This window comes from Cladophialophora immunda (assembly GCF_000835495.1).
Source record: "Cladophialophora immunda strain CBS 83496 unplaced genomic scaffold supercont1.6, whole genome shotgun sequence".
NCBI lineage: Eukaryota > Fungi > Ascomycota > Eurotiomycetes > Chaetothyriales > Herpotrichiellaceae > Cladophialophora > Cladophialophora immunda.
Genome location: NW_015622546.1, coordinates 2,105,808 through 2,133,736, shown reverse-complemented (window position 1 = coordinate 2,133,736; position 27,929 = coordinate 2,105,808). Strand labels below are relative to the sequence as shown.

Genomic DNA, 27,929 nt, shown 5'->3' with positions numbered 1-27,929 from the left:
CAGCAACGGGCCCCCAAAGAACCAAGGGCGAGAAATATCTCTCCGTTTCTCATTTCAAGAAACCACCGTTCGTCTTGGCCAGCTGCTCGTCATAGTAGCCCTGGAAGGCGAGCCAGCCCTTCTCGTCCGTGCCGACCTGCGAGTAGGAAAACTCGGCTTCCTCGTCCGAGATGAGCTTCTTCTTGTGTCCGCTGCCGGCGCTGGCGGCGTCGGCGAGCAGCTGGGCGTGGCAGGTCTTGTCGAGGCTGATGAACCAGAACGCGGCGGCGTCGACCTGTCAAAAAAAAAAGAGAGAATAAGCCCAAAATGTCCCGACCTAGCCAGAGGGTGGACAGAACACAATAGCAGATTGAAGGGAGGAGGAGAAATTACCGTCTTGGCCACAGTCAACAAGCCGTGGTTCTGAAGGATGACGGCCTTGCCGTTCCCCAGCGCCTTGCCGATTCTCTTGCCCTCCTCGCGGTCCAGGACGACGCCCCCAAAGTTGTCGTAGACGGCGTGGCTCCTCCAGAACCGCAGGCTGTCCTGGGTCATCATGTCCAGCTCCCGGCCAAAGACGGAGAAGGCCTTGCCGTAGACGCTGTGGGCGTGGCACGCGGCGTCGACGTCCGGGCGCGCCTTGTGGATCTCCGAGTGGATGGCGAAGGCGGCGGCGTTGATGGGCTCGTCGCCGATCACGACCTCGCCGTCTTCGTTGACGAGGATCAGGTCCGAGACGCAGATTTGGGAGAAGTGCTGCGAGAGCGGGTTGAGCCCTGCCGGTCAAGAGTTGTCAGTAAGGGAGGTGGTGGGGTTTGGTAGCATTTTGCCTGGATAGGGAGAAACATCCTGATGGTCGTCTGAACCCGTCTTCCCTCCACCTTTTCCTTTGGCCATGTACCCTCTCTCGCTCATTGCCAAATCAGACCTCTACAGTTCCCGAAAACTACACAGAGACAACCCTCGAAAGGGGGGCCCAACTCACAGAAATGATCCCTCAGAATCGGATCCCGCACCGAGATGTGGCCCGCCACGCCCTCGTCGAACCCGCGGTCGGCGAACACCCGGAACGCGGCGGCGAGATGCTGCTTGCGGTACAGCCGCTCCTCCTCGAGCGACTCGAACTTGGGGTACGAGCGGATGCGGAGTTTCTTGCCCGAGGTCGTCGTCCCCAGGGCGCCGACGGTGCGGTTCTCGGCCGACGAGTGGTCGTAGACGTCAAGAGCAGGGGCCATTGTTGTTTTTTTGGTTCGTTCGTTCGTTCGTCCTAAAGTTACGTTTTGGGGGATGCTGTTTTCGTTTGTTTGTTTTTTTGCTTCTTGGTGCGTTGATATATCGCCGGGAGGTGGCCAAGTGCGATATCAGGTTGTTCACGGTGCGTAAGAGTCCCTCGACTTAGGAAAGTATCTTCGTGCTGTGTCGACGATAAAAGGGCCCTCAACCAGTTTCAGCGTTTCCTTCCAACGCCTTGAGTCTTATTCTTTCTTTTTTACCTTGGCAGCAAAAGATAAAGATGAGATGGAAGGACAAAACCAAAAGCGAGAAGCGATGTGCCCGTTTTACCACTCCTTCTCCTCCCCGCCCAAACTCCAATCGAACTTTCCCGCGGTCATCGGCACAGATACCGGAGCTCGCAGGGCGATATCGCGATGCGGGGAAGACTCGAGAGCGAAGGAGTGGCATTAGGATTCCGGTTTCCGGCTTCCGACCCGACGGAATGGGAGTGCGTGAATATCACCTTCGTTTATTGGCAGATATGTGTTGCAAGGAGGAGGGTTTTGATCGGGGACGATGATGGATTGACTATTCGTCGTCGTGAATGGGGTTGTGCTTGTTCTTCTCTCCAACACGGCCTGCCTGTATTATACCCGCGAGGCCAGACCTTTTGACGACCACTCCTCACAACCCCCAAGAAACCTAAGCGATATATACCCAGTACATAATTCGATATTAATAGATCTATGTAGCAGCAGATTATTGCCAGCTAACGCACGGCTTGGACCCTGGCCGGCTCGGCGACGGGGTCAGGTCCAAAATGCTGCACCATCAGGAGGCCCGTCGCCTCGTTGACCGGCAACTTGAACCCGTTGCGTCGTTCAAAGTCCTCGAACTCCTGGGTGCCCCGCCGCTGGTAGATGCTGTCGACGGCGTTCTCGTCCAGGCCCTTGGCCCTGGCCGCCGCGACCATGCGCTTCAACTCCCCTTCGGCCTTGGCGCGCTTGAACCCGGCGTTGCGCGGGTACCAGAACTTTCGTTCGCGCGTGGCCTTCCATTCCGGGAGGGAGTCGCGGCCGAGGTTGCGCAGGATGACCTGCTCGAGAAGACTCTGGAAGAGGGTGTTGTTGTCAGTGAAAAAAAGTGTCTCGGAAGGGGGGGGGGAGGTAGGGGCCAGGGCAAGCAAGCTCACATAGTTGCCGTCCGGGCGATTGAAGTTGTGCGGGCCGCGCAGAGCGACGTGGGGATTGGTGATGACCCGTGCATACCGCAGGTAGTTGGGGCTGGCGGCGTGTGGCAGCAGGCCGTGCAGAAGGAGGACATCGCCCTTCTTGGCCGTGACGGTCGTGAACTTTTTGCAGTCTTTGACGTGGCTGCTGAGTCGGTCCGTGACGGGCGGGTCGAAGCCTTCGGGATGATCGTAGAGGAATTTCACGAGTCCTGACGCTTGTTCAATGACCTGATAGACCCCCATGATGGCGGGGGCTCACAGCTCACCTTCAATGCCGTCCTCGCACAGCATCGTCCCGCCACCGCGTTCCGGGATATCGGTGAAGCAGTGAATGACGGTGATCGCACACCCCGTCGAGTCGAGGAACATGCCTAGATAGTTTCAATGGTCAATCATCATTCCACTCATGCGGCCTTTCTACGACATACGGTACCAGTCGTCGTCGGTGTGCCAGCCCTTGAGGTCCTGCGGCTCCAGCGGCGTCTCCTTCTTGTCGGCCCACTCGTCCGTCCCGAAGTTGATGATGAAGGCGTCCCCGTAGTAGCGCTCCCGGACGGGGTCGATCCGGTCCTCCCCGCCACAGATCTCGACGGTCTTCTGCCAGGCCTCCGGGGCGAACTCTTCCGCAGGCACCTCGCGGTGCCGGGGCAGGTGGTGGTACTGGGTCTGCCAGGTGGACTTGTCGTCCGGGTCGTAATCCACGCGCGGCCAAAAGTCCGCCATCCACTTGTCGATGTACTCTGGCTTGATGGCCTGAGGGACTCGGAGCCATCCCTTGGTCAAAAAATGGTCGACATCTTCCGGAGTGAGGTGCTTGTAGTTTTGGTTGCCTTGGTGGTTGTTTGACGCCATGGACCCAGTCGTGGTGATTGCCAGGGGCTAATTCGTAGGGAGTGAGTCTATACCGGAGAGGCGGACAGGAACCGTAGTACAGGCCTCAAGTTTTCGATGAGGGCTAGTGACCCGTGTTCGTAACAAGGTGCTTTTCTGAATCACGACGTTCTGATGGCCTGAATACCGTCTGCTTTAAACTCACGAGCGTCCCAGATACAACATTCCTCCCCTCATGGGAATACCATGGAGGGGTCTCGGAATTCGGCACGTATTGCCCCCCTCTCGTCTGCGATGCTTCGTCCAGAAGATATCTCAGACGGGCTATCCACCAAACAGGATCCGAAACGGGGGAGGGAAAACTACTCATTCAGGCTAATTTCAAGGAATTGTCCAGGTTGTCGCTCTGCCCTAGTAGTGGTCAGGGATACATGTGCGAAACCCCAAAAGTTGGGGTTCTCCGTGTGGGGTTTATAGAGGGGCCATAATTGTGGATCCAAAAGGCTTAGAGCACTGCTCATTACTCCCAAAGGCACACCTAGGGACTTTGAGAGACGCGCTCTAGGGAGCTCAGCTACAGCTCAAGAGTTGGTTGGTTATGTTCAGGTGAAGAGTCTCCCTGAGGAATTGTTGGGATCGGAGCGAAGAGAAGAGATGATGAGCAACACGAAGCTGCAGTGGCCAAGGGGACAAGTCTGAATGAATCAATATAAGCACCAATCAGGACCAAAATGCTCAAGCATTCTCGCTTCTTCCCGGTCGAGTACTGTCGGATTCTCGGTCCTTGATGCCCAAAAACATCCACAGCATAAGCAGATCGTAGGAAGCTTTCATCGCTCCCGCTCCCGCCAGCATCACAACCCACAATCTCGCACCAGCCAACACACCTGACACTCCGATACCGCCTGCCTGGGCGAGAGTCTTCGCGATATTCACGACCCCTAACACTGCAGTCCGTTCTGCCGGCAGAACCGCCGAGGATAAGAACGCCTGCCTTGGCGCTTGATCCATGCTCTGCGTGCAGGCTCTCAGGCTGAGGAATCCCATTGCCAACCAGGTCCCCGTTGTTGTGGCGGGAGGGAAAGGAACCAGACTGAGGAAGATGGCTGACGGTAGGTGGGTAAAGATCATCGTTTTGAGCGGACCCAGGCGCCGTGCGAGAGGGAGGGCGGCGAGGTTGGAAAGCGTCGCGAGGAGATTGGTGACGAGGAACAATGTGCCGAGTGTTGAGCTCTCGAGGGAGTGGACCGTGGTGAAAAAGTAGGTGAGCCAGGAAGGAGAGGCGAGCCCGGAGCCGAACGAGTCGAGAAAAAAGAGGAGGAGGAGGCGCATTAGTATCAGCCGAGAAGTAGGAGAAATATACGGCAGGAGGGAACGGATGCGACTCAGGAGAGTTGGGGTTGGCGGCGATGGAGACGCCGATGCGTGAGCAGATATCCGCTTGCTCGAACGAGCTTCAGGGGTTTCTTCGTCAGAGCTGCCGGAAAGTAAGCCCTCATCCTCCAGCTCGATTGGAACTTCCTGGTAGACTTGTTTCGGCCGGTCGAGCTCGACAGATTTGCTGAGCATCAAAGTGAGGATAAGCTTCACCGATCCCAGCAGAGCGTAGGCCCCAAACACGACTCTGTACGGACCAGCCGGGGTCCACGATTCCTGTCCTTTCAGAATCTGAACCATAAAGCCACAGCTCAAAGTCCCCAACGCGGCGCCCAAGGTGCCAAACAACGTATACCACGCAAAGATGTCACTCCGCTGGTCCTTCTCTGTGAGTTGAGCGAGTATGGATTCTTCCACGGCCTTGAAAGGTCCGATTTCGTTACCACTGCACCTGATCAGTCCCTGAAAAAAGACCACAGTGTTGATATTCATACCTCGGACTTATGACGCCCACGACACTCGCCAGTAAAAGAAACCAGAAGTTCGAGCAGAGCGCAAAGACCGCACCGCTCATAGTCATCAACACGGCTCCCGTAGCCAGAACGCGTCGGCGTCCGACCTGATCCGTGATCAAAGTCAATAGGAAGCTGATGACGACATCCCCGAGTAACGTCGAGGTCATGAACAAGCCAATGCGAGCATCAGTGAAGCGAAGGATGGAGAGGTAGTGCACGAGAATAAGAAATGAGGCGCCGTAGGCGAAGAGCCTCACGAAGCGAGCGACACATAATAGTTTCGTATCGCGTGATGAGTGAAGAATGGCAGATAGGCCGCTCTCATGGGAAAGCTTGGACAAGAGAGCTTTTGCGGCGGGCATGGTGACCGCAAAGGTCCTTCAGGGTCTTTGAGCACCAAGTATTCGTTCCTCTGCTTGGATATTCGACGTTTCCATCAAAAGGGATTCAGATGATAGAAGAATGGGCGGACGTGGAGGAGCCCCTCACGTCTCGGCCGAAGCCAAGGAGCGTATATTGCCGAGAGCGAAGATCAACCACCGGGTTTGGGTCGACGGAGATCAGGCATAAGAAGAGGCTGACGTCTTGTGTCGACAGTTTCCTTTGTCCCTCAAGCAATCACTGCGGGAGGCTTGGGCTTCTGACTTGTAGGCGGCTTCTTGAGACTCGTTCCTAGACCACACCCCTGCCTTGACGGTAAATGTGCAATATGACGCTGATTGAGAGCGACGTGGCTCGAGGGATCTACCCCTGCCATCGTTTCCTGGTGGTGTCTCAATGGTCAGACCACGGCTCCCTGGTTGCCACACAAGTCGAAGTGTGCCAATCGTGACAAGGCAGTCGCAATACTCGTACTTTAACACGAGGCTAGTCCCCAATAAGCATCCCCCCACAGAAGATTGTTCTGCGGGCCGCCGCGTCACGATCTCCACAAATTTGCTTGGCACTAAAGCTTGGTACCCAACGTGGGAGGACATTTCTTCCATCTCGACTCAACTGCGAGGAGGACATGACTGCCAGTATCAGAATACGAGACACGCCTCTTCTTTCTCCCCACACGTGAGCAGTGCCAATGCATCTCGAGAAGAATATAGATGGTCTGAAGTGTAACAGCCCTGCGCAGCGTCCAGAACATCATGGAACCGACTTCACTCGATAAAGCATCATATCGATCGCTTCCTCACAAGGTATTGGGCATGCCATCACGCAACGTTTGCCTCGACTGAGAAGATGGCGACGTCAGGGACAATTGGCAATTCTCATGCTCGCGCGCATCGCTGAGCCTCTGGCCGCATCCTCAATACAAGTTGGACATCTCTCCCCCCCACTAACCAAGGCAGAACTCATACTCACCACTTTGAAAGTCTTACATGTTTTTCCAGCTCCGACACTTCGACCCGTCTGCAGGTCCTGCGACCATCTCCGCCCAAGCAGGTCTGATCCTCAGCTCGAAAACCGCCGCTCATGTAAGTACCGGACTGTTCTGGGGGAGGTTTGCCGACTCGGAATATGGAAGCAGGAAGCTGGTCCTCGTTGTCGGACTGGTGTCGTCGGGAGTAGCAATGCTGGGCTATGGCTTTTCGGAATCGATAGAAGCCGCTGTGGCGTGGCAGGTACTGGATGGCATCTTGAACAGCTCGATATCAATGATCCGATGCTTGACTGCCGAGCTCTATCCGGAGAAAAGGTGATCTTTCGCTCTTCCAGCGCCGACCCAACTTACTGATGTTAGTATCCAGGTATCGCGTCCGCGCCCTGACTCTCCTTCCCCTATGTGCCTCCGCCGGTATGTTTGCCGGACCGCTCCTGGGAGGCTTTCTGTCGTCTCCAGGCGGAGACGACGGGAAGGGCCGGGCGATACGATATCCTTACGCTGCGCCAAATATTGCCGTCGCGGCTTACAGTTTCATCCTGGCGGCGTTAGTGTCACTCGGGTTGGAGCACAGTCGTGAGAATATGCAGAACGGCGGACGATCCATCTTTCGTCGCTTCTGGAATGCAAGGCAGATGCAGCCCCCAGACCACTTGAACCAAGGCGACAATGCAAATGCGACGTGTACCGAAAGTGCACCCTTGCTGCATGATAGGCTGGCTCCTCACCAGCAGTCAGATCCTATTCCCTCCAGTACTCCGGATGACATTTCCCCCGAAACCATTCAACCACGTCGACGGCGCCCCCGGTTCCGCCAGATATGGACCCCGAACGTTTTGAGCACGATGCTCGCTCACTTCATAATATCGGGGCACCTGGGCACGTTCTCGAGCCTCTGGGCCATCTTTCTCAGCACGCCGCCCGGCGCGGAGGAGAACCGTTCGCCGTGGTCCTTCTCCGGCGGTCTCGGCATGGACGCCCGCGGAGTGGGGGTCATTGTGACCTTGCTGGGAGCAATGAGTGTGCTGTCGCAGATCATCGTCTATCCATGCCTGCACGACCGATTCGGCACGGTCGGCGTGTGGCGAGCCGCCCTCTATTTCTTCCCGGCGACATATCTCCTCGCGCCGTTCAGCGCGTTGTTGGCGTCGGACTCGGCAACCGCGGCCGACCGGGCCCTGCTGTACATCGCCGTTCTGGGCGTGTTGCTGCTCTTCAACGCCGGGCGCACCGGGGTTGCCCCGGCCACGTCGTTGCTGATCAACGACTGCACGCCTCACCCCAGCGTGCGGGCGACGATCCATACCATGGGGACGATTGTCGGGAATTTGGGCCGGTCGGTGTTCCCCGCGATCATCCTCCCGGTCTACGGTCTTGGTCTTGCGGTCGGAGTGGCCGGTCTCGGGTTCTGGGCTCTGGCTGCTCTGGCTGTGGTCGCGTGTCTCGTCAGCGGGCGCGTCGTGGAGGGTGCTAACGGAAAAGATGTTTCGCTCCAAGAATGAAAAAAGTAAGGACGAGCCAAGGGAGGTTTCTTAGTACTGATGTATTCAATGCACTGCCCAGCGCGACGAAGGGCGGCAGCATGTGAACAGGTCTGGAGAAACTAACCCACTCACGGCCGTCGTCGTTGAGAGTTGCACCCACCCCCGAACACCCCAAAAAGGTGTTTGACAGTTCCCGGACAAATTTGCTATCGAGAGCGGGTCTAAGTACTGTGTCTATAGCCAGTACTGCTGATGCCAGTCAAATATATCATACCAAAGCCAATGAGCCTTCAAGCCGCTACCCATGTCCTGGTTGTTTTTGTTCCACATGGTCCTTTTGCTCCACCCAGCGAGGCTATTGTTAGACTGTCTGGTAAGAGAAGCATTGCGATTTATTTACGCATAGCCTGTTGATATGATATGTACTCTCTCTCTCTCTCTGTGGGCAGTCTTGGCTGCAACTTGTTCATTGCTTGGACTTTTAGATTTCCTGCCACGGGGTGTACCTGTGTCCTGGTAAAAATATGACGCTACTCCAGATATTTAGCTACACACATCATTCTGCCCGGCAGTACTAGCATGGCAGATAAGCTTCAGGGGATTCTGCACAGGGCCTTGCCTCCAGATCAAGCCCGGTTGTGACAACGAGGTCTTTCGTCCTCGAGTAGTCTAGGTAGTAGAAACATACATACAACCCACGTACGAGTTTAGCATGTGTTTCACAGAGTTACCAAGCGATGTGGTTTTCCGTCGGGCTGTGCCGACGGGAGGAGGACAGGGGCGCGGAGACTTGTGAAGAAAGATGGCTTGGGGCAACGCAGGTCATCAATGGCGAAGTTTGTACTGTTGACTTGTTCCCTGTCGCATGCACATTGAACTTCGCTTCCTCCTGCTCCGACGACTGACTAGATAGGTAGGTACATGTGTAAGTATCCAGCAGAACCCTATCCTTTAGCATCCCTTTATATCCAGCCAACTAGCGGCTTGCATAGACATGGTATGGTAAGATGCGAACAACTACGGCCTCACCCACGGTGGAAAGGGTACCGTGATCAGTTACTCAGATCTGCCGTCTCCGATGTATACCGTTAGGGGGAAATAGTAACCCAGTACGCTCCAGAACGCCATGAATAACCCCCGTCCATGAAGGTGTGGCTCTTCGAGACATGTTATCTGCTTCTTCGCCATAGCTGGACATAGCAGCCAGAATCATCCACAATTCTATATGGTTCATACGCAGTTCAGTACTCGCTCATCCGCCAACCATTCCTCACCTTTTTTTATAAGGAAAGTAGTGCCAAATTCGGGCTGTGTTGTCTGCGGATACAGTCACGAACATCCCTTCCCCTGGAGGGAGGTCATTCTTTGGAAAAGGAATCACTCGAAAGACGTTACTCTCGTTGGCCATCAACGCCAGATGAGGAACGCCTGTTGTTGGATCCCAGAAATAGACGTTGTTGTCACCTCCTCCTGATAGAATCCAGTTTTCGTCGTGGGTATAAGCGGCGGATTGTACGAAGAACTGCAAAGACGTGAGTTTTGATGTCAAGGGTTAAGCGGAGAGCTTCACCAACCGCGTGTCCTGTCATAGTCTTGACACAGCAGATACTCGAGCCTGGGTCCTGTTCTGCAAAGCTCCATATCCTCACCGTCTTGTCCAAGCTCGAAGTAAGCAAATTTGCCCCTTGCGGAGAAAATCTAACGTCGACAAGTGCGAGTGTGTGTCCTTCCGCTGTGAACACCAATCTTCTCCCAGATACATCCCAGGCTCGAAGATACCCATCCCAGCTCCCAGCTACCACGAACTTACAGTCAGGGGATATTGCGACAGCCACGAATCCAGCCTCACTGTGGAAAAGGGCTCTCTGAACACCCGTCCGGGCGTCCCAAAGCCTGACAGTAAGGTCATCAGAGCAGGATGCGAGAAAATCTCCGTTTGCTGCGAAATCTAGGCCATTTATGGTGTTTTCATGCCCTTTCAAGTCGAACTTCATCGCGCCGGTTGTAGGATCCCAAAACCGGATCACCTTGTCCTCGCAGCTAGTGACCACGACTTTCCCATTGGGTGAAAAGCAAATAGCTCTAACATAATGGTCACGGGGAGGTTTATCAGATAAGCCGTGGTCAAGTCGAGACATTATTTGTCCGGTGGGGACATCGAAAATCGTCCCCATACGGTTGCAACCCGTCGCTAAGAGGAGACAGTTGGATGAGATAGCTGCACAACCCACGAGAGAGTCGGGCTTGAAATCAGCTATCAGCGAGATATTGAGAGAGCGGCGGACTTTGGGATTGAACACAGCATGCCAGCCGGTACCAATCTCTTTTAGGTGGTCAGGCAAGTCGTCGAGGCTAAGCTTCCACAGGTCGTGCCCTACATCAGGAATTTGGGCCGGAATCGCTGGGATTGGAACGTCCAAGGTATCGGGATGGTAGTACCGCATGTGGGCTTCCAATTCTTGCCTGTTCCTGAAGCCGATGTCTTTCCAGACGCAATACGATTTGGGACAATTAAACAGAGGCACATGGGTTGGTTCGTGCTTGTCTCTTTCTGCCGTGCTTTGGAAAGTGAGATTGGTCTTGTCGCTGCATCCGTAGTATCTGCAGCGGAAAGCCCCTGTCGAGAATTTGTCTCGAAACGCAATGAGGTCCGACTTCTCAATTTCAGCAGGCAGCTCCTCGTCCGTGAGGGAGAGTAGACTCTCGATATCAGCCTCGTACCTCTCAACAATTTGACAGAGATAGGTCGGATCGCGGTTGATGAGACTCGTCCGAAATTCTAGATATTCGCTTGAGTTAGCCGCTGTGCAACCGAAACGTGTGCATATACGTCACTTACCACCTAGATCTTCCGAGTTTCGCTCTAGATCCAAGGCCTCTTCCTTGAATAAGCTTATCTTTTGTAGGATGCTAGCAACATCAGCGGATACACCTTGTTCACTTGGCTTGAACATCCAATTCATCGCTCCGAGTTTTGAAGCTATAGCGGCAAGCTCCAGTCTCTGAGTTTCATCTCCTGCATCGAGGCATTGTGATAAATGTTGAGCCCAATGATCAGTACTGTATCGATGAATAGCTCGTTGGCCTTGAACTATTTGATGAAGTCTCTTTGTTCGAAAATCCTCAGTGAGAAACACACTTGTGGTATTCAGATAAGTTAAGCACGCATCCGATACGGCTAGATGAGCGCTGATCTCGCGGATGTGGAATTTGCTCGTGCTGTCTCGAAAGTACCTGGTCACAATTTAGCACGGCGGGGGTCTAGGGAGAGGATGATTCCTTACTCCCTGACAGAGAAATGAACGAAGTTGACCGCCGCCGAGGACGAGAGATCAATAAGTGGTTTGCAGAAGTCCAAAATCTTTGGGGCCAATGGTGCGGGTAGCTGGTCCCCTGCTTTGGAAGGGTCAAGAGCTAATACCGATAGGAGTTCGTCGATAGAGAGAGGTCTTTGGGTATAGGTCATCAACTCCAGGAGGCTTGTCAGCTTCTGCCGTGTCCGCCGGTCCTCGATACTCAGAATTTTCTCCACAATTCGATCGTAACTGATAGTGTTAGGAAAAGACGTAGACTTTGGCGTTTGTGCAAAGGGCTTACGCAGCTTGCAAGGTTTCCGGGAGCTCATCAATCCTTTGGAGGAAGTCGTCGTCTGTATACGAGTATTGGAGGCTGTCGATCACTAGTTCGACCCAGAGGAACATTCCTGCTTGACTTAGTCCCAGCATTGCAAGGTCCGGGATAATAGAGCTTTTCACCAACCTTTCGATTTCTGCAGTAGCTGCGCCTGTCCCAGTTTCTGAGTATCATCTGATATCTCAAGATCCCAAGCTCTCATTGCCTGCTCTATCCTGGCAGCCACAAATATTCCCATGTCTTTTCGGACGGCGTCAACCTCATTTATCAGAGAAATCTTCGGTGTATTTCGCAATTTCGAACTGATTATCGCATCGTCCCTGCTAGAGATAAGAATGCTACAACGGCTCTTTCTGCACAGTTTGGAAAGCACGTCCAGCATGGTTTTGTAGTCTTGATACCTATACTCATCAAGGCCGTCCAGAACAATGCGGGCTGCTGAGGCACCAGAAATCAAGATCGGGAGCAGCTTTTCAAGGATGTCGATAGAAGGGACATGGGCGTTGCGTACATGTGCATCCCAGATGAAAGCCGCAAGTCCAGGAAGATCTCGAACCAGTTGAATAGCCAATGTGCGAAGGAACACGCTTGCCTTGTCCTCGCCAGCTGCCTGTTGAAGACAAAAGTAAAACAGGGTTGCCTGTCCCTTGTCCTCGCGCAATGTCTCGATGATGTGTGCAGCGAACACGCTCTTCCCTAAATTATATTAGCAGAGCCTCTCAGATCAATGCGTATCGAGAAAGAATCAGCAGGCTAGTTTGTGCTACAGTAGCATGCGCAAGGAACGAGCCTCTAACCTAGGAAGATGCAGGGAAGTCGCGTCTGGACGTAGAGAAATAGACTTACCTGAGCCCGGAATGCCAGTGAGCCAGAGCCAAGGAGTCTTTGAGTCATTTTTCACCCAGTGCTGATATTGGGAGTTCTTGAATATCCAGTCGCAAGTCCCATCGGATCTCTTTTCCTTCAGTCGCCATAAGATGTCATTTTGTGATAATTCGTCAACACAAAGCCACGACAATACAGCCTGTAGATGAGAGCTCTCCCTGTCATCCTCAGCCTTGGAAATTTCTTCGTCAATCTTTTGACGCGACCGTTCAGCTTCGACAAGATCGAAAGAGCATGCTTCCCTGTCGACAAGATCACGATGGTAGGCTAGGTCTTTCAAGATGCTTTCGAATCGTAGTTCGAAACTTTTCCACCCGGTTTCGAAGAGGAGGATCCATGCTGCGACTGTCAACTAACTCTCCTGGCCATAGTCTAGTATCACCGGGTGCTAATCTACCTTTTCTTCTAAAGAACTTGTATGCCCGCCGATGAAACTCGATAATGTTTGCGTAGACGAGTGCCAGGACATTTTGGAAATCTCCTTGCGGAATAGCAACACTGTAACGATCGAATCGAGGAAGCGAATCAGCGATTTTGACGTATGCTCCCATCAAACTGTCAAAACTTGAAAGATGTCGGGTTGCGAGCTATAAAGGTTCTCGTTAATAGAGGAGGAATATGCGCCCGACACGTCAATGAGACACACCTGAAGCATGAGTTTGATCGGTGCCTATCCATCAGTTGGTTGACATGTCTTTTCAGTAGCATGAGAAACTGCTTACCCACACCCATGGCAGAAATGGCGTGCCATTACAAAGAGTGTCGAGAGCTGAGGCATACACCCCCAAGGTCTTCAGAAGTGGCTCGATCCGTTTCATGTTTCGCAGGGCGCTGCGTTGTCGCTGCTCCCTCTCGATTTCCACCGCTGCCTTCCATACATCTTCGAGGGTCGTCGAGTGAAAGGTTCGCGCGTCGTCTGCACTGACAGATGCTTGAAATCTTGAAAACGCCGATTCGATCACTGAGGCTGGAGAAGGTCCACCTGATGACATGACAAAAGGCCGTCCTCGAAGAACTCCAGCAGTATTGAAGGTATTTCTCGTCGAGGAGATAGTAACTCCAGTTTGTGAGATCTGGAGACACTTCTGGAAGAGAATTAGAAGGCTGAGGTTGAAGTCGGGCGCTGTTGGGGCGGCATGTTGGCAAAAACAAATTGGACGGCCGGCAACACGCTTTGCCTACTGCAGACACAGCCATTTCAGCGTCTGCCTCGCTATCAGCCTTGGCCATCTGGGGCGCACGAGAAGCTGGACATTAAAATGCTAAGAATGTACGTCCCAACATGAAGAGTGTGCTCTGTCAGAAGGGTTCTTAATGGCGCAAGACATGTTCAAGAGACGGAAGCTTGATATCGATGGCCGCTGGCAAAACAAGACAATTCTGAACTTAGCAGCCACAGATCCCGCGAGCCCCGCGCCGCCATCATCAGAATCTGGGTTCACATCTTCAAGGATCACATCTTCCACACGTCCATATACGACGACTCGTCCAGACTCCCAATCACGAGAGCCGGATTTGACATCTCTGGAGCGACCTCCCTCTCCATACCAATCCTTCCCTCCCAATGCCGAGACCTCAAACCAAGAACGCAGCGTGCACACCGCGGATGGCAATGTTTGCCAGGCTGCCTCTCCATCTGAGGAAGATGACGGGTTTCCGCAGGTGTGTTTCGGCATGGTAAGAACCTCTGGAGCTTCGAGGCAATGACATGGCTAATGTGGACCAAAAGTTTGTCGTTGCAAACTTGAGACCGTCAGCGCGACATTATCTCGATACCTCTCAAGATTGCTTTCCTGTTGAGGTACACTCTGGACAGATATACGAAGCACATGATGCTACGGAATTTCCACAGAGTGGAGAGACGCGATTAAGAATTGCTCAGATTACCTGCAACCGGACAACAGATGTATTGCAACACCTGCAAAATGGTCGTGATATAGCGCTGGAATATTACTGTCGCGCCGTTCAATCCCAGTCGCAACGCACGAGGAAGAAACCTGCGCAAACCAAGGAGTATGAACTCCTGGTAAATGTCTTTGGCAATGAAAACTTCGGCGAAGAATTTGGCGTGTTCTTCGACAAGCTTGCCATATACCTCCAGGACCCTGTCATCTGCCACCGCAATGTGCCCTACCGAAACCCCCAACTCCTCTCTCAGGACGACGACCTGGTCATGACCAGATCTCTGAGGCCGAGGACTAACATCGAGACTTTCAGCGCTCCTGCGGATGTGTTTGATACACTGTTGCACACGGATGGACTTCCGGAAGCTGAGTGTCCTGCAATGCTGCGCACGCGCTTGCTTGCACACCAGAGACAGGCTCTATTCTTTATGCGTAGGAACGAAGGTACTTCCTGCGTTGGCGACTCTCCGCACCAGATGTGGACCGAGAAAAGAACTTGGACTACTGAATACACAAATGTGATCACTGGCGAACGACAACATTCGAGACCCAAGGAATTCTTCGGGGGACTTATCGCCGACCAGATGGGTCTCGGGAAGACACTCCAAATGATTTCCCTACTAGCATCAGACCACGATTCGACCAATCCAATGCAGTGTGTTCATGAGCTCCCTCTGCATATGGCTCGGGCACCTCTACCCTGCTGTTCGCTCGTCATAGTGCCTGCGTCGCTCCTTGAGACTTGGCAGTATCAGCTGAAGGAACATTTGAAAATGGACTCCCTAAGATGGTGTGTCTATCACGGGAGTCGTCGGCAGATTTCTCACGAAGGGTTTTCCAGTCATCATATTGTCCTGACTACCTACAACGTTGTGGCATCTGAATACCGAAAGACTCTGAACGATGGGATATCAAGCTCTTCAACACTTATTTTCTCGTCAGCCTGGAGACGCGTTATTTTGGATGAAGCGCACTACATCGCTAATCTGTCCGCACTGCGCACAAAGGCTGTCTGCGCAATCGAAGCCAGATCGAGATGGGCTGTCACCGGAACGCCGATTCAAAACCGACTGAGTGACCTCGCCGCGTTGGTTCACTTTCTCCGGGTGGAGCCATTCAACAGGCCGAGTGTGTTTGACGAACACATCGTTCAACCATGGAAATCGAGGTCAGACCTCAAAGCTGTACAGAAGTTAAGAACGCTCATTGAATGTGTTGCAATACGAAGATCGAAGAACATACTATCTCTACCAGATCGCACCGACCAGATCCGTCATATCGATTTTGACGGTCGAGAACGGAGCATTTATGAGCAGGTGCGTTTGCGGATCCGAGACAATGCGTTGTGCTCTGTGGCTACGCCCAAGCACTGTCATATTCTTCAATGGATTAATGACTTGAGAGGCCTCTGCAGTCATGGCCAGATAGACGCGGATTCCATTTCCATTGACGCTGCGAAAGATTCTCTGATAGACGACAACGTTGTGGCCGAAATTGGTCTTACGACTGACCCAAGTCTGACGGATACTCTTTCGGCTGCTGGCACTGTTGATGCTGCCTCCTCTGAAGCCGTGACTTCCAATTCGATGGACGAAAGCGAATTTGGGTTTCCCGATGGAACTCCCGTTTGGTCTCTTGGACAAACGTGGCTACCAGGGCGTCGACAGGATCTCCGATGCCCTCCGTCTGAATCACTGTCTCCTCGAACTGGGAAAAGCTCGCCTTCTGCCTCCTCGTCCGAGATCAACGAGGATGTCATGATCTGCTCCTCGAAAATACAATCACTGGTTTCGGATCTCTGTGAAGACGATGGCAAGGCTGTCGTGTTCTCTTTCTGGCGAAGGACCCTTGACCTGGTAAGCCAGTCTCTCACTGAGGCAGGACTCGCTTTCCAACGTTTCGATGGGACGATGTCACCCAGAGATAGAGAGTTGAGCCTCTCCTCCTTTCGGAAGGACCCATCGGTCAAAGTTCTGCTGGCCACCATCTCTGCAGCCGGAGTTGGCCTCGACATCACCGTGGCAAATCTGGCATGTCTCCTGGAACCACAATGGAATCCATCCGTGGAGGAGCAGGCCCTCAGCAGAGTCCACCGAATGGGGCAGACGAAGCCGGTGAAGACTATTCGGTACGTCGTCCGGGATTCGATTGAAGAGAATATCCTAGAGTTGCAACAGAGAAAGCTACGACTGGCCCAATTGGCTATGAGTGGGCAGAACCGCGCCGTAGGAACCGGGTTGATAGAAGATCTGAAGATTTTGCTCAAGTAGCGGTTTCCATGATGAGTGCTACAGGTGCCCAGGCACCGCATGCTTGGACCCTGCCGATAAACATCGTTTACTTACATAGGTACCTAGATATAGTAGGTGTGTATGTACATGAACACATGGGTATCGTCATCCCTATGGCCAGGGTATCTCTCGATCTGTACAAATCTGTACCCGGTACAGTACTACTAGTGGTGGTGGCCAGAATACTTCGCCAACCATTTAGCAGCAGGAGAAGAAGGAATTGGCTGTACTTGTACTCTCTCATCCTTCACTACTCCCCCCCCCCCCCTTCTTCTGTCACGGGCTCTGCAAAGGTCTTGAAAATCTGATTTTCTAAACAAATTCTTTTAGATGCACATCACGGCGTTCATGTGTGTGGCGAGCCAGTCACGGTCGTTGTCTCACTGACCTCCTTTGCCCACCCCTGTTGATCGTGTGCTGCATCAAGATCGTCTTGCCATGAAAAGAAATCGAACTCGAATCGAATTGGAACATGAATGATCCCACGGAGCCGACCCTGGTCCATTATCATCATATCTCTTTGTCCAACGCCGACCGACCCAGGTCCAACCAACCAAGCACCAACCATATTCAAACACCCCTTAATTCCGTCAAAGCTGCCATCCATGCCAATTCCCCATCAGTCGATAATGATCGTGATGATTACTCCCGTTCCTCAGCAATACATACTCTTCGTCTTTCGATGCCTCTCTTCGCGACCGACCGCCGTCTTCACTGGACTGTGTGCCTGATTCATCCCACCACCCGCATGATACGTCTCCGTTCGTTGGTGACCAGCTTTGGGACGTTGTGCTGCGCCTGCTGTCTTCATCTTCTTCTCCCGCCTGAGGACCATTTCTGTCCAGCCTCTGATCGGAGCCGAGCCGCTCTGCACGCCTTTGCCCACGACCTGCGAGAGCGCCTGCATCCATTGCTCCTTCTCCGTGGTCGAATCGGCATAGAAGTCGATAACTTCTCCGTTCGCAAAGCGGATACGGAAACCCTCTTCCACAAACATGTATCCTTCTTCCTCTTCCGCAAACCCGCTCTTGCGGCGGCCGCCACCCTTGGTCGAAGTCTCCCTCTGGGTCAGCGCCGTCTTGTCGTCAATGAGGCGCGTAGCCTTCGCAAGGTTGATGGTTGCTCGGGGTTGAAGAGTAGTCTCATGGAATGCCGTCAGCTTGGTTCCGGCAAGCTTGAAGAACCGTCGTCGCCAGTACTAGAATTCGTCAGCAGGATTTCCTGAATGTTTTCGACTGGCATCTACTAACCGGGCAATCGCCACCCTGCTGGCTCAGATAGCCCTCAAACTCCTTTATATTTGCCTGTTGGGCCAGACGTTCTTCGGCATCTCGAAGTGCGCGAACAGCACCGTTCATGCTCTTTGGCATATCATCATCCTTTGCACCTCTCGGTTTCGGAACATACAACAACTGAAGTTCCAATTTGCCAATCTCGTAAGGCGGACGGCGCTGGAGTTGCGTCACGCTCTTCTTGCTTCTCGAGCTGCCCACATGGACCTCTTCCATAGCCCACTCGTTGAAGCAGGTGATGTCGACATTGTACGGCCTACCATATGCTTGCTTCTCATGCTCGCTAAGCGAAATGTAAGCTCGAGCAAATGAACCGTCCTTTGCGACAAGACCTTGGACCAGCTCGTACGCCGAAGGCGGTGTCACGGGTCTTCTGACTGCCTGAGCTTCTTGCTGGGCTCTAACCTCCGACTCTTTCTTCTTCTTGGGGGATCCAAACAATCTCCCGAAAGCTCCTTGCTTCTTAGGCGACGCGGGCGGCTTAGAAGGAGACTGCGGCCGTTCAACTTTGGGCTCTTCCAATTTCATCTGCAATGTGAGTTGAAATTCAAGCTCATTGAGAACAATCAGCTCAAATTCCTGACCGATAGGTGCGCTTCGGGCAAGATCAAGCCAAGCAGTGGTTACGCAGTGCATGCCATTGTCGAGTGTCAGAGCAAAGAAAGTTCGTTCGTCTGTTTATGATCAGCCTGAAGTCTCGAGAGAATGGAACGTTGCTTACGTTGGGGAAATGGCATCTGCAAATCCTTGACACCGACCACCTTCACAAAAAGTCGGCCTCGTTCAGCTCCATCCTCCCACTCCTCTTCTTCTCCGATCTCGTCTTCCGCAACAGCGTCAAGGCCCTCCTGAGCATTGCTCGCTTGTCCCGGCAAAGGCGGCACAGGACCCTCGACTGGCTTCCTCTTACTGAGGGCCTTTTCCCCGCCGACTCGAATGCTTTTCCGCCGGATCTTACCATTCCATGGTTCAGCAGTCCAAGTTGGCTGACTCGTTTTTCGCGGTGACGCATGGACCTGGTTGGCCTCCGTGGGGACACCAAGCAGACCATCTTCAGTTGTCGTCGGAAGGCCAGGAGATCTGCACTCATCCTGAGATATGCGTTCACTTGCGACGACAATTTTGGTGTTCTGTCTCATCAGGTATCCTCTCTGTCGGCGGCCAGCTCGATTAGCAAATGACTCTTCATCAATAGATCTGTTTGGAGAAAGTGCAAGGCGTGCTTCTCGCAGAGGACGCGCTCCACGAGGTTTGGGGAGAACTGGGATGTTTTCCATGGGATTGTTTCCTTTCCACTCCTTGGCTTCGGGCAGCTCACTGGAGGGAAACCGTCCATGAAAAGGGTAATAAAGACGTTGCAATGAGAGTTCAAACTCTACCTTCTGGGCTTCCACAACGCGGTCAAATTCCTTCTCAAGTCCCAACCCAAGGCCTTCGTCCAATCCTGTGGTGGGAATATCCAAAGGTACCAGGCTGCTAACCCGTTTCTCTTCTCCTCCATTCTTGTCAGTCTCGGGTCGCTTCTCGTCGACTGACTCTGCATTGGTGGTGTTGTCCTTTGCTCTCTCAGCACTCTCGTCAAAGTTGGCGGACATAGGAGAGACGGGCGAAAGTTCCTTGTCGTGAACCAAGACTGAACCAGTGTCCGAGGGGCTAATTGACCGGTCACTTTCCTCTCGTAGATCCAGTCCATCCTCTTTTGCGTCGTTGACGTGACTGGGGGAATTTGTACGTGGAACGGGGTATCTAACCACGGACTCAGGTGTTGCTGGTGCAACCTGTTCTGGGCTAAACGTTGGGCGAGTTTGGAATGGCCTAAGCTGGACTTCTGGGGTGAATGGCCGCTGAATCGACTGACGGAGAGCAGCGAGGTCAGGTAGCTGAGATGGTGGCGCAACAACGTTGGCTGGTTTCACAGTCTCCTCCTTCTGGCTCAAATACGGGGCAAGGCCAATATCGAAACTGCTCGTCTTGCCAAAGTCGGTGAAATCTGGCAAAGACACACGCTCAGATGTTGCGGGTTTTGCGTTCAACTCTCGAGCTGGACTCTGTGCTTTGGGAGTGTCTTCTCCTTCCTCCGTCATTTGGGCAGCGAAAGACGCCGTTGATGGCTGTGAATACTGGCTGGTGAGGTCGTCATCGTGGTTTGTGCTAACGTCTGAACCTGACACTCTACGTCCCATGTACATGTCCGGGATCGAGTACAGATCAGGCTCTTCGTCCTCCTCCACTTTAATATGTGGTTGTGTGGGATCTTCCAAGGAGGGTATCGCAACGTCAGGATCGAGAGAGGCCAGATCCCGCTCTCGGGAAGTGTCTTGAACCTCTTCGCTGCTGTCTCGACTGTTGGCGCCAACATGACCACGCAGACCTTCAAGAATCGATGCCCTCGAAAGCTGTGGGGTCGAGTTTCTGGAGTCAGACTGGATTGTCCGTGTATCGCAACTCTCGACAAGCGAGTCTTCATTACTGGTGCTGCGGAGGGGGACAGCGTCTTTGGAAGCCATTCGCCTCATTCGACGTTCTCTCTCCTGTTCTTGGAGTGCCATCAATCTCAATCTGTCTTCTGCTGAAAGAGAGGTCCCAGTCCCAATCTTCTGAATATCTGCTTTCGAGATGGTGGTAGCGATTGGCGGGCTTGGAAGAGAACGTGACGCTACGCTCATACGCTCAAAGGCGCCGGATAGACTGTCTGATCTCGAGTGCCCTTGTGATCCAATCATTGGCGGAAGTGGTGGGAGAGGGCGAGACTGTCCGTTAGAGTCGATCGAACTTGCGCTTGTCTGATGAGGACGGAAAGATGGAATGCCTGGCTGTGCAGTCGGGGCTGGACTACCGCAATCATCTTCGAAGACGTCTTCTTCATGGCGAGACAGATCAGTGTTGGCGCTCTCGGGGCTCATGAAGCGCCAATCTTCAGGCAAGACGACCGGTGTCTTTTCGGTGTCCTCGAGAGACGCGTCAAAGCTGTCATCATGATCCATCGACGAACCTCTCTCAAAGCTTGCCTCCTCGTCCTCATCTTCGTCGTCATCGGTAGACTCATAGCTACCTTCCCGCGATCCAGACGCAATTGAAGAAGGGGCAGGTGTGGGTTCCTCGTACTCGTTGATTTGTGGAGGTGCTTGGTCAAACGTAACGCTTTTTTGGTGACGGTGCAGCCCACGGCCAGCGGGCAGTTGTCTGTCTTGGAAATCTTCATCGTCTTCCCAAATGCCGGTCTCGGGGTTGAAGCCACTGCTTCTGAATGCTGACCCTGTCTTCTTTGATAATGATGACTTGGCCGGCGAGCTATTCAGCCGACTTGGTGAGAGGGGTGTGACTGAATTAGTCGCAGCCTTGGACTCATCCTCCTGCTGCTTCTCTTGTGGTTGAACCGACGACGTTCTGTCCAGGGGCGCAACGTTTTCTTTTCGCCCGGCGTCCGAACCCCGGATTGGCGATGACTGTCGTGGAAACTGCATGCTCTGAGGGCGGCCGTCAAGAATCGCCGGACGCGAGGGATCATAGTGTGTGCTCTGTTCGAGGGCAAACATGCTACTATTTTTCACTCTTGAAGCCCTCTTCAGGTTTTCAATGGACGAGCGCTTCTGTGGGGAGGAGGCGGGAGGAGTCTCGGTGTTTTCTCTGGCAGGGGAACTTGGATCACGGCCCTGCCAAAACAAACGTGGCGAACTCGTAGAAAATGGCGATGAACCAACGGGGGAGGTCTCGCTGCTGAATAGCTTGCCCTGCGAATATGTCAGATTTGGTCTTGGGCCAATGGCGCACGACGTACCTTTGGTTGCGGGAAACTTGGAGAGTTCCTGCGAATTGCCATAGGACTCAGCTCGGAAAGAGGACGATTAGTTATCCGTGGCAGCTTGGATGGCGAAGAGCTGGGCCCATTGCCGCCGCCGCCGCCCTTTTGGATGCGCAAGGGTGGGACCTGAGAGTGATGGTGAGCGAAACGAGGTCAACATCAACAATTCCGTCTTTACCTCGGAAGCCATAGCTTAGGGCAGAGTCGACAATGGCTTTGTGTATGTAGCAGATGTCGAGCTCAGACCATGAATTACGGGATGAGTGACTGAATCGAGGAATGCGAAATCGATGGGTGGCGCGCGAAGCTGGAAAGAATGGCAGAATGTCCGTGCTGAGCCTGATGAGGCAGACCAGCTGCGCGGGTGTAGAAACGATAGCAACAAGCGCAATAGCAAAAAGACTGTGAGCTACAGTTGACTGCCCAACTGCGACCACAATCGAGGCCGCTCCTTGAGGAAGAGTAGTCAGCAGAGAGAGGTCTCGTTGAGAGTGTTAATATTCAACGTTGTCGGGTGGTATATGCGAAACTTAAGTGGCCCCCCCACGGCGGTTTTACTGGGGAACAACAACAAAGCCCGCGACACCGTCGGTTGCCAGGCAACGTGCTGGCGCTGAAGTCCACCCGAGACAGACCCTAGTCTGTGGCGCAAGACTTGCAAGGGGTCTCGCTCGGCTACAGTGGACCACGAGAACGCGATGCGCAGGGGAAAAAAAGTTCGAGATTGTAACGGCGCAGTTGGATGGTCCCTGTTCCCTTGTCCGCTTCCAACCGTGTTCGCTGCACTGCCGTCCATGTCGTCGTCTGCTACCATCTGTCCAGCTTGCCAGTTTCGAACATTAGTCTTTTCGCTCAGGCCACCAACGCGACAATGGCAGTCCCAGAGATCTATGGCATTAGCCATGCGCCAGCGGAAGAAACCCTCCAGAATGACTCTTACACAAGATGTAGGGAAGACGGACGTGGGAAGAAGGGTGGCGAAAAGGGATACAGCAGGTCCGTTTGCGGGAATGAATCAAACGGTGGCACGATTACCTGTTGCGCGACCACCTCGAGCGGTCCCGTCACGAGTCCGAATGGCCCTTAGGTCGAAGATCAAGGAGCGCGCAACCACAACTAAGCTGCAGACAAAGACCACTCCACCTCCTGACGAAGAGGGCGGTGTCGCTGTCACGTCAATTTCATCCTCGAGGCAAAGGGAGAAAAAGGACAAAGACGAACGGCCACTTTTCCACGCACTGAAGATGCAGCAGATCCTCACTCCCCTATCCTACGGGCAACGAACCAAACTAAAGCAGCAAATGGAGAAAATTGATTCCTTTGACGAGCTGGGATTGATGCCTTCAGTTGTCGACTCTATCTATACCCAGGTCCTGCCACATCTGACGGAGTATACACCCACCCCTGTACAGAAACTGGCGGTTCCGGCGCTTCTCAGCCGAAAGGGCGAGTATCAAAAGCAGAAGCAGGTGGATGCAGATGGGAATCCCGTCCCAAACAAATACAGGACATTCCTTCTCGCCGCAGAGACTGGTTCAGGGAAGACGCTGGCGTACCTGTTACCCGTCATCAACGCCGTGAAACAACAAGAAGAGGTGGATCGCAACGAAGAGCTCGAGCGTGAAGCCCGGAGCGTCAAAGAAAAGGAAGAACGAGACAAGAACCGTGTTTTCGAAGCAGACCCTTCGGAAACTGATGAGGCATCACCAAATCAGTCAATGGGCCGACCTCGAGCCCTCATCCTCCTTCCCTCCTCGGAACTCGTTGCTCAGGTTACAAAGGTCGTCAAAGTCATTGGCCACACAGTGAAATATCGCTCCGCGGGCATTTCTTCCTCGAACACGCCTACGGTCATCCGCAATCGCCTCTTCAATCCTCAGGGGATCGATATCCTCGTTTCTTCTCCCCATTTGATCGCCAGCATTGCAAAAAAAGAGCCAAATATCTTGTCACGCGTTCAGTATCTGGTCATGGACGAGGCTGATTCCCTTTTCGACCGCTCCTTCAGTGAGACAACGTGCGAAATTATCGATCGTGCGGCTCCTTCATTAAAGCAACTCATCCTCTGCTCTGCCACTATTCCAAACAGTCTTGACAGATTCATTGACAAGAGGTTCCCTGATTGTAAACGCATCGTCACACCCAAGCTGCATACCATTCCACGTCGAGTCCAATTGGGCGCTGTGGATATCGACAAGGATCCCTATCGCGGCAGTCGCGACCTGGCTTGTGCGGACGTGATCTGGACCCTAGGGAAGGCTGTGCACGAAGACCTCAACCCTAAGAACACGGTGAAGCATATCCTTGTTTTCGTCAACGAGCGCGAGAAGGCAGAAGAGGTTGCGCGGTTCCTCGTATCAAAGGGAATCGAAGCGGTGGCATTGACGAGAGATACTGCGGAACAGCGTCAGGCTGAAATCCTTGCAACATTCACCTCTGTGGACCGTGTTGAAGGCTCTTCCAAGCCGTCCTCTTCTCCATCCTCCACCTCGAAGAAATTGTTCAAAGACTTCGTACCTTTTGACCGTTCATCTACTCCTTCGACTTCTGGGACACACCTTCCTCAAACGCCTAGACCAACAAGGCATCTCCCGGACGTCAAAGTTCTCGTGACCACCGACCTGGGGTCGCGCGGCGTTGACACTCTCGCGGTCCGCCACGTGGTATTATATGACGTTCCGCACACTACGATAGACTTTGTCCATCGGTTGGGGCGCATGGGCAGGATGAACCGGCGAGGGAGGGGAATTGTGCTGATGGGGGGCAAAGATCGGAAGGACGTGATTAGGGAAGTCAGGGAGGCCATGTTTAGAGGGCAGGCTCTGATCTGAGAGGTCCAAAGATAGGGTCTTTGAGCAATCCGCCACAGCGAATCATGTAAAAACACTACTTGCTTTACTCACCTGAAGAATTCGTTTCCACGTCCGGTGCCTCGGGTTATGATGCCACTATCTTTTCTCGGATGACATTGATTGTTTCCCCATGCACTTGCTATAAGACTATGCATCCCCTACCTCAATCCTCCAGAAAACTCTTTCAGAGGCATAATAGAGGTGTTATCCGCTTCTAGACCAGTCTAAGAGTATTAATGAGGTTGGAATATGGGGCCTTGTTGTCGTGCCAAGCCTGGTAGAAGAACGTGACGAGGCTGCGGAGAAATTTTGGTTTTCGCCATCGTCCGCAACAATCTTTTATCTTTCCAGTTCGGGGTCGTCGTGACAGGGTTTCGGGTGGCTTTCTATTAGCGCTTTTCATTGACCCTACCTCTACCCATGTATCGCGAAGCGTACAGATAAGAAAAGCCAGCAAGCACCGAGCTCCAAGCAACAGACGACCATGCTGCGGAAAGGAACCAAGAGATCCGCAGATGAAGCCTTCTCGTCGAAGTCTGGTTCTGTGAAGGACAAGTTGGAACGGCATCGATCTAGCACCGCGCAGAATGGTGCGACAACCAAAACCGTCGATTTCGGGGACCGGCCAGCGAAGGATGACAGCCACAAGAGCGGCAGCAAGGGCCCAGGTTTGAAGGAGCGAGCTCGTCTATTACTACCCGCCAGACAAAAACTACCCATTTACAGCAACGCCGACCAAATACGGCAGAAGGTCAGGGATCACGATGTGCTGCTACTGGTTGGAGAGACGGGATCGGGCAAGTCGACGCAGATCCCGCAGTTTCTGGTGAATGAACCCTGGTGCAAGAAGCAGAAAGTCAGTGGAGGTGGCAGTGTTGGAGGATGCATCGCTATCACGCAGCCTCGAAGAGTGGCCGCGATTTCCCTGGCCCGTCGCGTGGCCGAGGAGATGGGCACGCCGCTGGGGAACTCGAGCCCTGCGTCTGAAGTCGGCTACTCAGTGCGGTTTGAGAACAGCACGAGTCCCTCGACAAGGATCAAGTTCTTGACAGAGGGCATGCTTCTGCAGGAAATGCTGCGGGATCCTTGGCTGAAAGAGTACTCTGCCATCGTGGTGGATGAGGTCCACGAGCGTGGCGTCAATGTGGATCTGGTGCTGGGGTTTCTCAGAAGGATGCAAGATCTCAGGAATGAAAAGGATGGGAGGGGTGGCGTTGCATTGAAGGTTGTGGTCATGAGCGCGACGGCAGACATGGAGAAAATTCAGCACTTCTTCGGCACAAGCCATGAAAATCACCAAGATCGTGCGAATGCCAATGGGGAGTCTCATGGAGCAAAAAACAACTGGTCCGGTTTCTCTGATGATGGGAATGGTACCGATAACGAAGATACCAGAACGAAACACGGCCCCAGCATCGGCAGTGGTGTTGCAGAACACAAGTCCGGAACAGATGCCCCTTCCAAAGCAACCTCACTTTTCGTCAAAGGCCGTCAATATCCTGTGACCATCAACTATACGCCAACGTCAGTTCCAGATGTCATCGATGCGGCATACCAGCGGATACTGCACATCCACACGCATACTCCTCTACCAGGGGACATACTCGTGTTCCTCACGGGCCAAGAAACCGTCGAATCCCTCCTAAGCCTGGTAGGTTCGTGGTCACTCTCGGTCCAAAAAGATCCCAAGCAGTCCGCAACGCTGCCCAAACTCCTCATCCTCCCGCTTTACGCTGCTTTGCCTTCGAATATGCAGCAACGTGTCTTCCAACCAACTCCCAAGTTCACACGCAAGGTGATCCTCGCCACAAATATTGCCGAGACCAGTATCACGGTGCCCGGGATCCGATATGTAATTGACACAGGGAAGGCGAAGCAGCGACTCTTTCGCCCTTCTCTGAATCTGGACACCCTTCTTACCGTGCCCATTTCTCGCAGTTCCGCGAACCAGCGTTCTGGGCGAGCTGGACGAGATGCACCGGGAACTGCATATAGGTTGTACACCGAAGCTGATTTCTACCAACTGGCTCAGGATACCGAACCTGAAATCCTGCGCTGCGACCTCAGCCAGCTTGCACTGACACTCAAGGCGCATTCGATAGATAACTTGAGCGAATTCCCGTTCCTGACTGCTCCGCCACGAAGAGCTCTGGAGAGGGCGATGGTCCATCTCCTTCAGCTCTCTGCACTGGATAGTTCGAGCGGGCAAATCACACGTCTAGGCCGAGAGATGAGCGTGTTACCCCTGCCTGCGAGCTTGGCGAGGGTGCTTCTTGCCAGCGCTGAACCAGCGTACGAATGTGTCGAGGAAATCATTGACATAGTGTCGGCGTTGAGTGTTGAGAACATCTTCCTCAACATCCACAACCGTTCTGCCCCGACATCTGGCGAACTGGTCAAAGCTACTTCGAAGTCATCTCCAAGCTACAATGACTCGGATCCTGAAGAAGATTCCTCAGAAGGCCGGGCCCAGCAAGCTCGGCGCCAACTCTTCCGCCGCGAAGGGGATCACCTCACACTGCTAGCCACCATACAGGCGTATGTGGCTGAGAACACAGATCGCCGTCGTTGGTGTGAAGAGCGGTACATTTCGCACCGGGCTATGAGCGGCGCCATGGATGTCAGGAAACAACTCACCGCGCTGATGGATCGATATCGGCGCAAGGCCCAGAGCGAGGGCAAAACGGGTGGGAAAGCAGCACGGAATGTCGATCCGGGGCGGGATCACGACAAGACCACTCTACCCACTCGCATCCTCAAGTGCATTATGACCGGCTTCCACCCCAACGTCGCGCGGCTTTGCCCCGACGGGAGCTATCGTACGATACTCACGAACCAGGTTGTGGCTATCCATCCAAGTAGCGTGTTGTTCTCGCTGCCTACCAATACCTCTGGAGATCAAGGTGCGAGTGGCCGCGGCCAGCAAAGGAGGTATGAGGGCATCATGTACAATGAATTTGTGTACACCGGCACCAAGGCGTATGCCCGTGGTGTGAGTGCGGTGGAGATGCGATGGATGCAGGAACTTCTGGATACGTGATAGATTCCGACTTGATGTGGGAGCTTGGAGGCGCCACCTACACGTACATTGGGGCCAAGGCCAGTCAATGACGTCTTCTATCCATAATATTAGCGAGGTAGCGGTCGGTGAATACGAGGAGCAGGAGGAGGTACGGGTGACTCGTACCGAGGATACCTGGCTAGTCGCAGTCTCACACACTGGTAACGGTGTCACTCAACTTCGGAAATGGGCGGAACACGTGATT

The 27,929-nt window shown here is 53.4% G+C and overlaps 8 protein-coding genes across 10 annotated transcripts; 4 read left to right on the top strand and 4 right to left on the bottom strand.

Moving 5' to 3' along the window:
- Nucleotides 1-49: 49 nt before the first annotated feature.
- Nucleotides 50-1,311, bottom strand: PV07_10289 (uncharacterized protein; the record flags this gene model as incomplete). Its single annotated transcript, XM_016397608.1, has 3 exons — nucleotides 965-1,311; nucleotides 373-755; nucleotides 50-274 (listed from the first exon to the last, which is right to left on the bottom strand). The coding sequence occupies exons 1-3, from the start codon at nucleotides 1,212-1,214 to the stop codon at nucleotides 50-52; spliced, it is 858 nt and encodes a 285-aa protein (XP_016244799.1). The 5' UTR covers nucleotides 1,215-1,311.
- A 2,631-nt stretch (nucleotides 1,312-3,942) lies between these two features.
- Nucleotides 3,943-5,877, bottom strand: PV07_10288 (uncharacterized protein). Its single transcript, XM_016397607.1, has 2 exons — nucleotides 5,128-5,877; nucleotides 3,943-5,078 (listed from the first exon to the last, which is right to left on the bottom strand). Exons 1-2 carry the CDS (start codon nucleotides 5,508-5,510, stop codon nucleotides 3,992-3,994), a joined length of 1,470 nt encoding a protein of 489 aa, XP_016244798.1. The 5' UTR covers nucleotides 5,511-5,877; the 3' UTR covers nucleotides 3,943-3,991.
- A 298-nt stretch (nucleotides 5,878-6,175) lies between these two features.
- PV07_10287 lies at nucleotides 6,176-8,278 on the top strand. Of its 3 annotated transcripts, XM_016397604.1 has the most exons (4): nucleotides 6,176-6,335; nucleotides 6,392-6,454; nucleotides 6,513-6,835; nucleotides 6,888-8,278. In XM_016397604.1, the coding sequence occupies exons 1-4, from the start codon at nucleotides 6,285-6,287 to the stop codon at nucleotides 8,020-8,022; spliced, it is 1,572 nt and encodes a 523-aa protein (XP_016244795.1). In that variant the 5' UTR covers nucleotides 6,176-6,284; the 3' UTR covers nucleotides 8,023-8,278. The 3 variants fall into 3 exon arrangements, with proteins under 3 accessions (XP_016244795.1, XP_016244796.1, XP_016244797.1); XM_016397605.1 differs by having other exon boundaries at nucleotides 6,176-6,454; XM_016397606.1 differs by having other exon boundaries at nucleotides 6,176-6,835.
- A 996-nt stretch (nucleotides 8,279-9,274) lies between these two features.
- Nucleotides 9,275-13,514, bottom strand: PV07_10286 (uncharacterized protein; the record flags this gene model as incomplete). The annotated part of the gene is made up of 10 exons (XM_016397603.1): nucleotides 9,275-9,526; nucleotides 9,579-10,783; nucleotides 10,844-11,238; nucleotides 11,289-11,549; nucleotides 11,602-11,710; nucleotides 11,764-12,333; nucleotides 12,484-12,861; nucleotides 12,920-13,109; nucleotides 13,169-13,192; nucleotides 13,245-13,514. 10 exons carry the CDS (start codon nucleotides 13,512-13,514, stop codon nucleotides 9,275-9,277), a joined length of 3,654 nt encoding a protein of 1,217 aa, XP_016244794.1.
- Nucleotides 13,515-13,836: 322 nt separating this feature from the next.
- PV07_10285 (uncharacterized protein) lies at nucleotides 13,837-16,711 on the top strand (the record flags this gene model as incomplete). The annotated part of the gene is made up of 2 exons (XM_016397602.1): nucleotides 13,837-14,199; nucleotides 14,252-16,711. 2 exons carry the CDS (start codon nucleotides 13,837-13,839, stop codon nucleotides 16,694-16,696), a joined length of 2,808 nt encoding a protein of 935 aa, XP_016244793.1. The 3' UTR covers nucleotides 16,697-16,711.
- Nucleotides 16,712-16,992: 281 nt separating this feature from the next.
- PV07_10284 (uncharacterized protein) lies at nucleotides 16,993-22,317 on the bottom strand. Its single transcript, XM_016397601.1, has 6 exons — nucleotides 21,990-22,317; nucleotides 21,788-21,937; nucleotides 19,389-21,740; nucleotides 18,731-19,160; nucleotides 17,968-18,683; nucleotides 16,993-17,915 (listed from the first exon to the last, which is right to left on the bottom strand). Exons 1-6 carry the CDS (start codon nucleotides 21,999-22,001, stop codon nucleotides 17,373-17,375), a joined length of 4,203 nt encoding a protein of 1,400 aa, XP_016244792.1. The 5' UTR covers nucleotides 22,002-22,317; the 3' UTR covers nucleotides 16,993-17,372.
- Nucleotides 22,318-22,572: 255 nt separating this feature from the next.
- PV07_10283 (uncharacterized protein) lies at nucleotides 22,573-24,875 on the top strand. The gene has a single exon (XM_016397600.1). It carries the CDS (start codon nucleotides 22,606-22,608, stop codon nucleotides 24,640-24,642), a length of 2,037 nt encoding a protein of 678 aa, XP_016244791.1. The 5' UTR covers nucleotides 22,573-22,605; the 3' UTR covers nucleotides 24,643-24,875.
- A 124-nt stretch (nucleotides 24,876-24,999) lies between these two features.
- PV07_10282 (uncharacterized protein) lies at nucleotides 25,000-27,885 on the top strand. The gene has a single exon (XM_016397599.1). The coding sequence runs from the start codon at nucleotides 25,148-25,150 to the stop codon at nucleotides 27,701-27,703; it is 2,556 nt and encodes an 851-aa protein (XP_016244790.1). The 5' UTR covers nucleotides 25,000-25,147; the 3' UTR covers nucleotides 27,704-27,885.
- The last annotated feature ends 44 nt before the right edge of the window (nucleotides 27,886-27,929 follow it).

Bases quoted from the DNA above. Each gene is read 5' to 3' on its own strand.
- PV07_10287 (XM_016397604.1), top strand. From the start codon at position 6,285: ATGGAACCGACTTCACTCGATAAAGCATCATATCGATCGCTTCCTCAC. The intron at 6,455-6,512 runs GTTGGACATCTC...CCACTTTGAAAG, and splicing joins TGGCCGCATCCTCAATACAA to TCTTACATGTTTTTCCAGCT. The intron at 6,836-6,887 runs GTGATCTTTCGC...GTTAGTATCCAG, and splicing joins GAGCTCTATCCGGAGAAAAG to GTATCGCGTCCGCGCCCTGA.
- PV07_10283 (XM_016397600.1), top strand. From the start codon at position 22,606: ATGTCGTCGTCTGCTACCATCTGTCCAGCTTGCCAGTTTCGAACATTA.
- PV07_10288 (XM_016397607.1), bottom strand. From the start codon at position 5,510: ATGCCCGCCGCAAAAGCTCTCTTGTCCAAGCTTTCCCATGAGAGCGGC. The intron at 5,079-5,127 runs GTATGAATATCA...GATCAGGTGCAG, and splicing joins GTGGGCGTCATAAGTCCGAG to TGGTAACGAAATCGGACCTT.
- PV07_10284 (XM_016397601.1), bottom strand. The intron at 19,161-19,388 runs GTAGAGTTTGAA...GGCCGCCGACAG, and splicing joins GCGTTGTGGAAGCCCAGAAG to AGAGGATACCTGATGAGACA. The intron at 18,684-18,730 runs GTAAGCAACGTT...GATCATAAACAG, and splicing joins GCAGATGCCATTTCCCCAAC to ACGAACGAACTTTCTTTGCT.
- PV07_10282 (XM_016397599.1), top strand. From the start codon at position 25,148: ATGCTGCGGAAAGGAACCAAGAGATCCGCAGATGAAGCCTTCTCGTCG.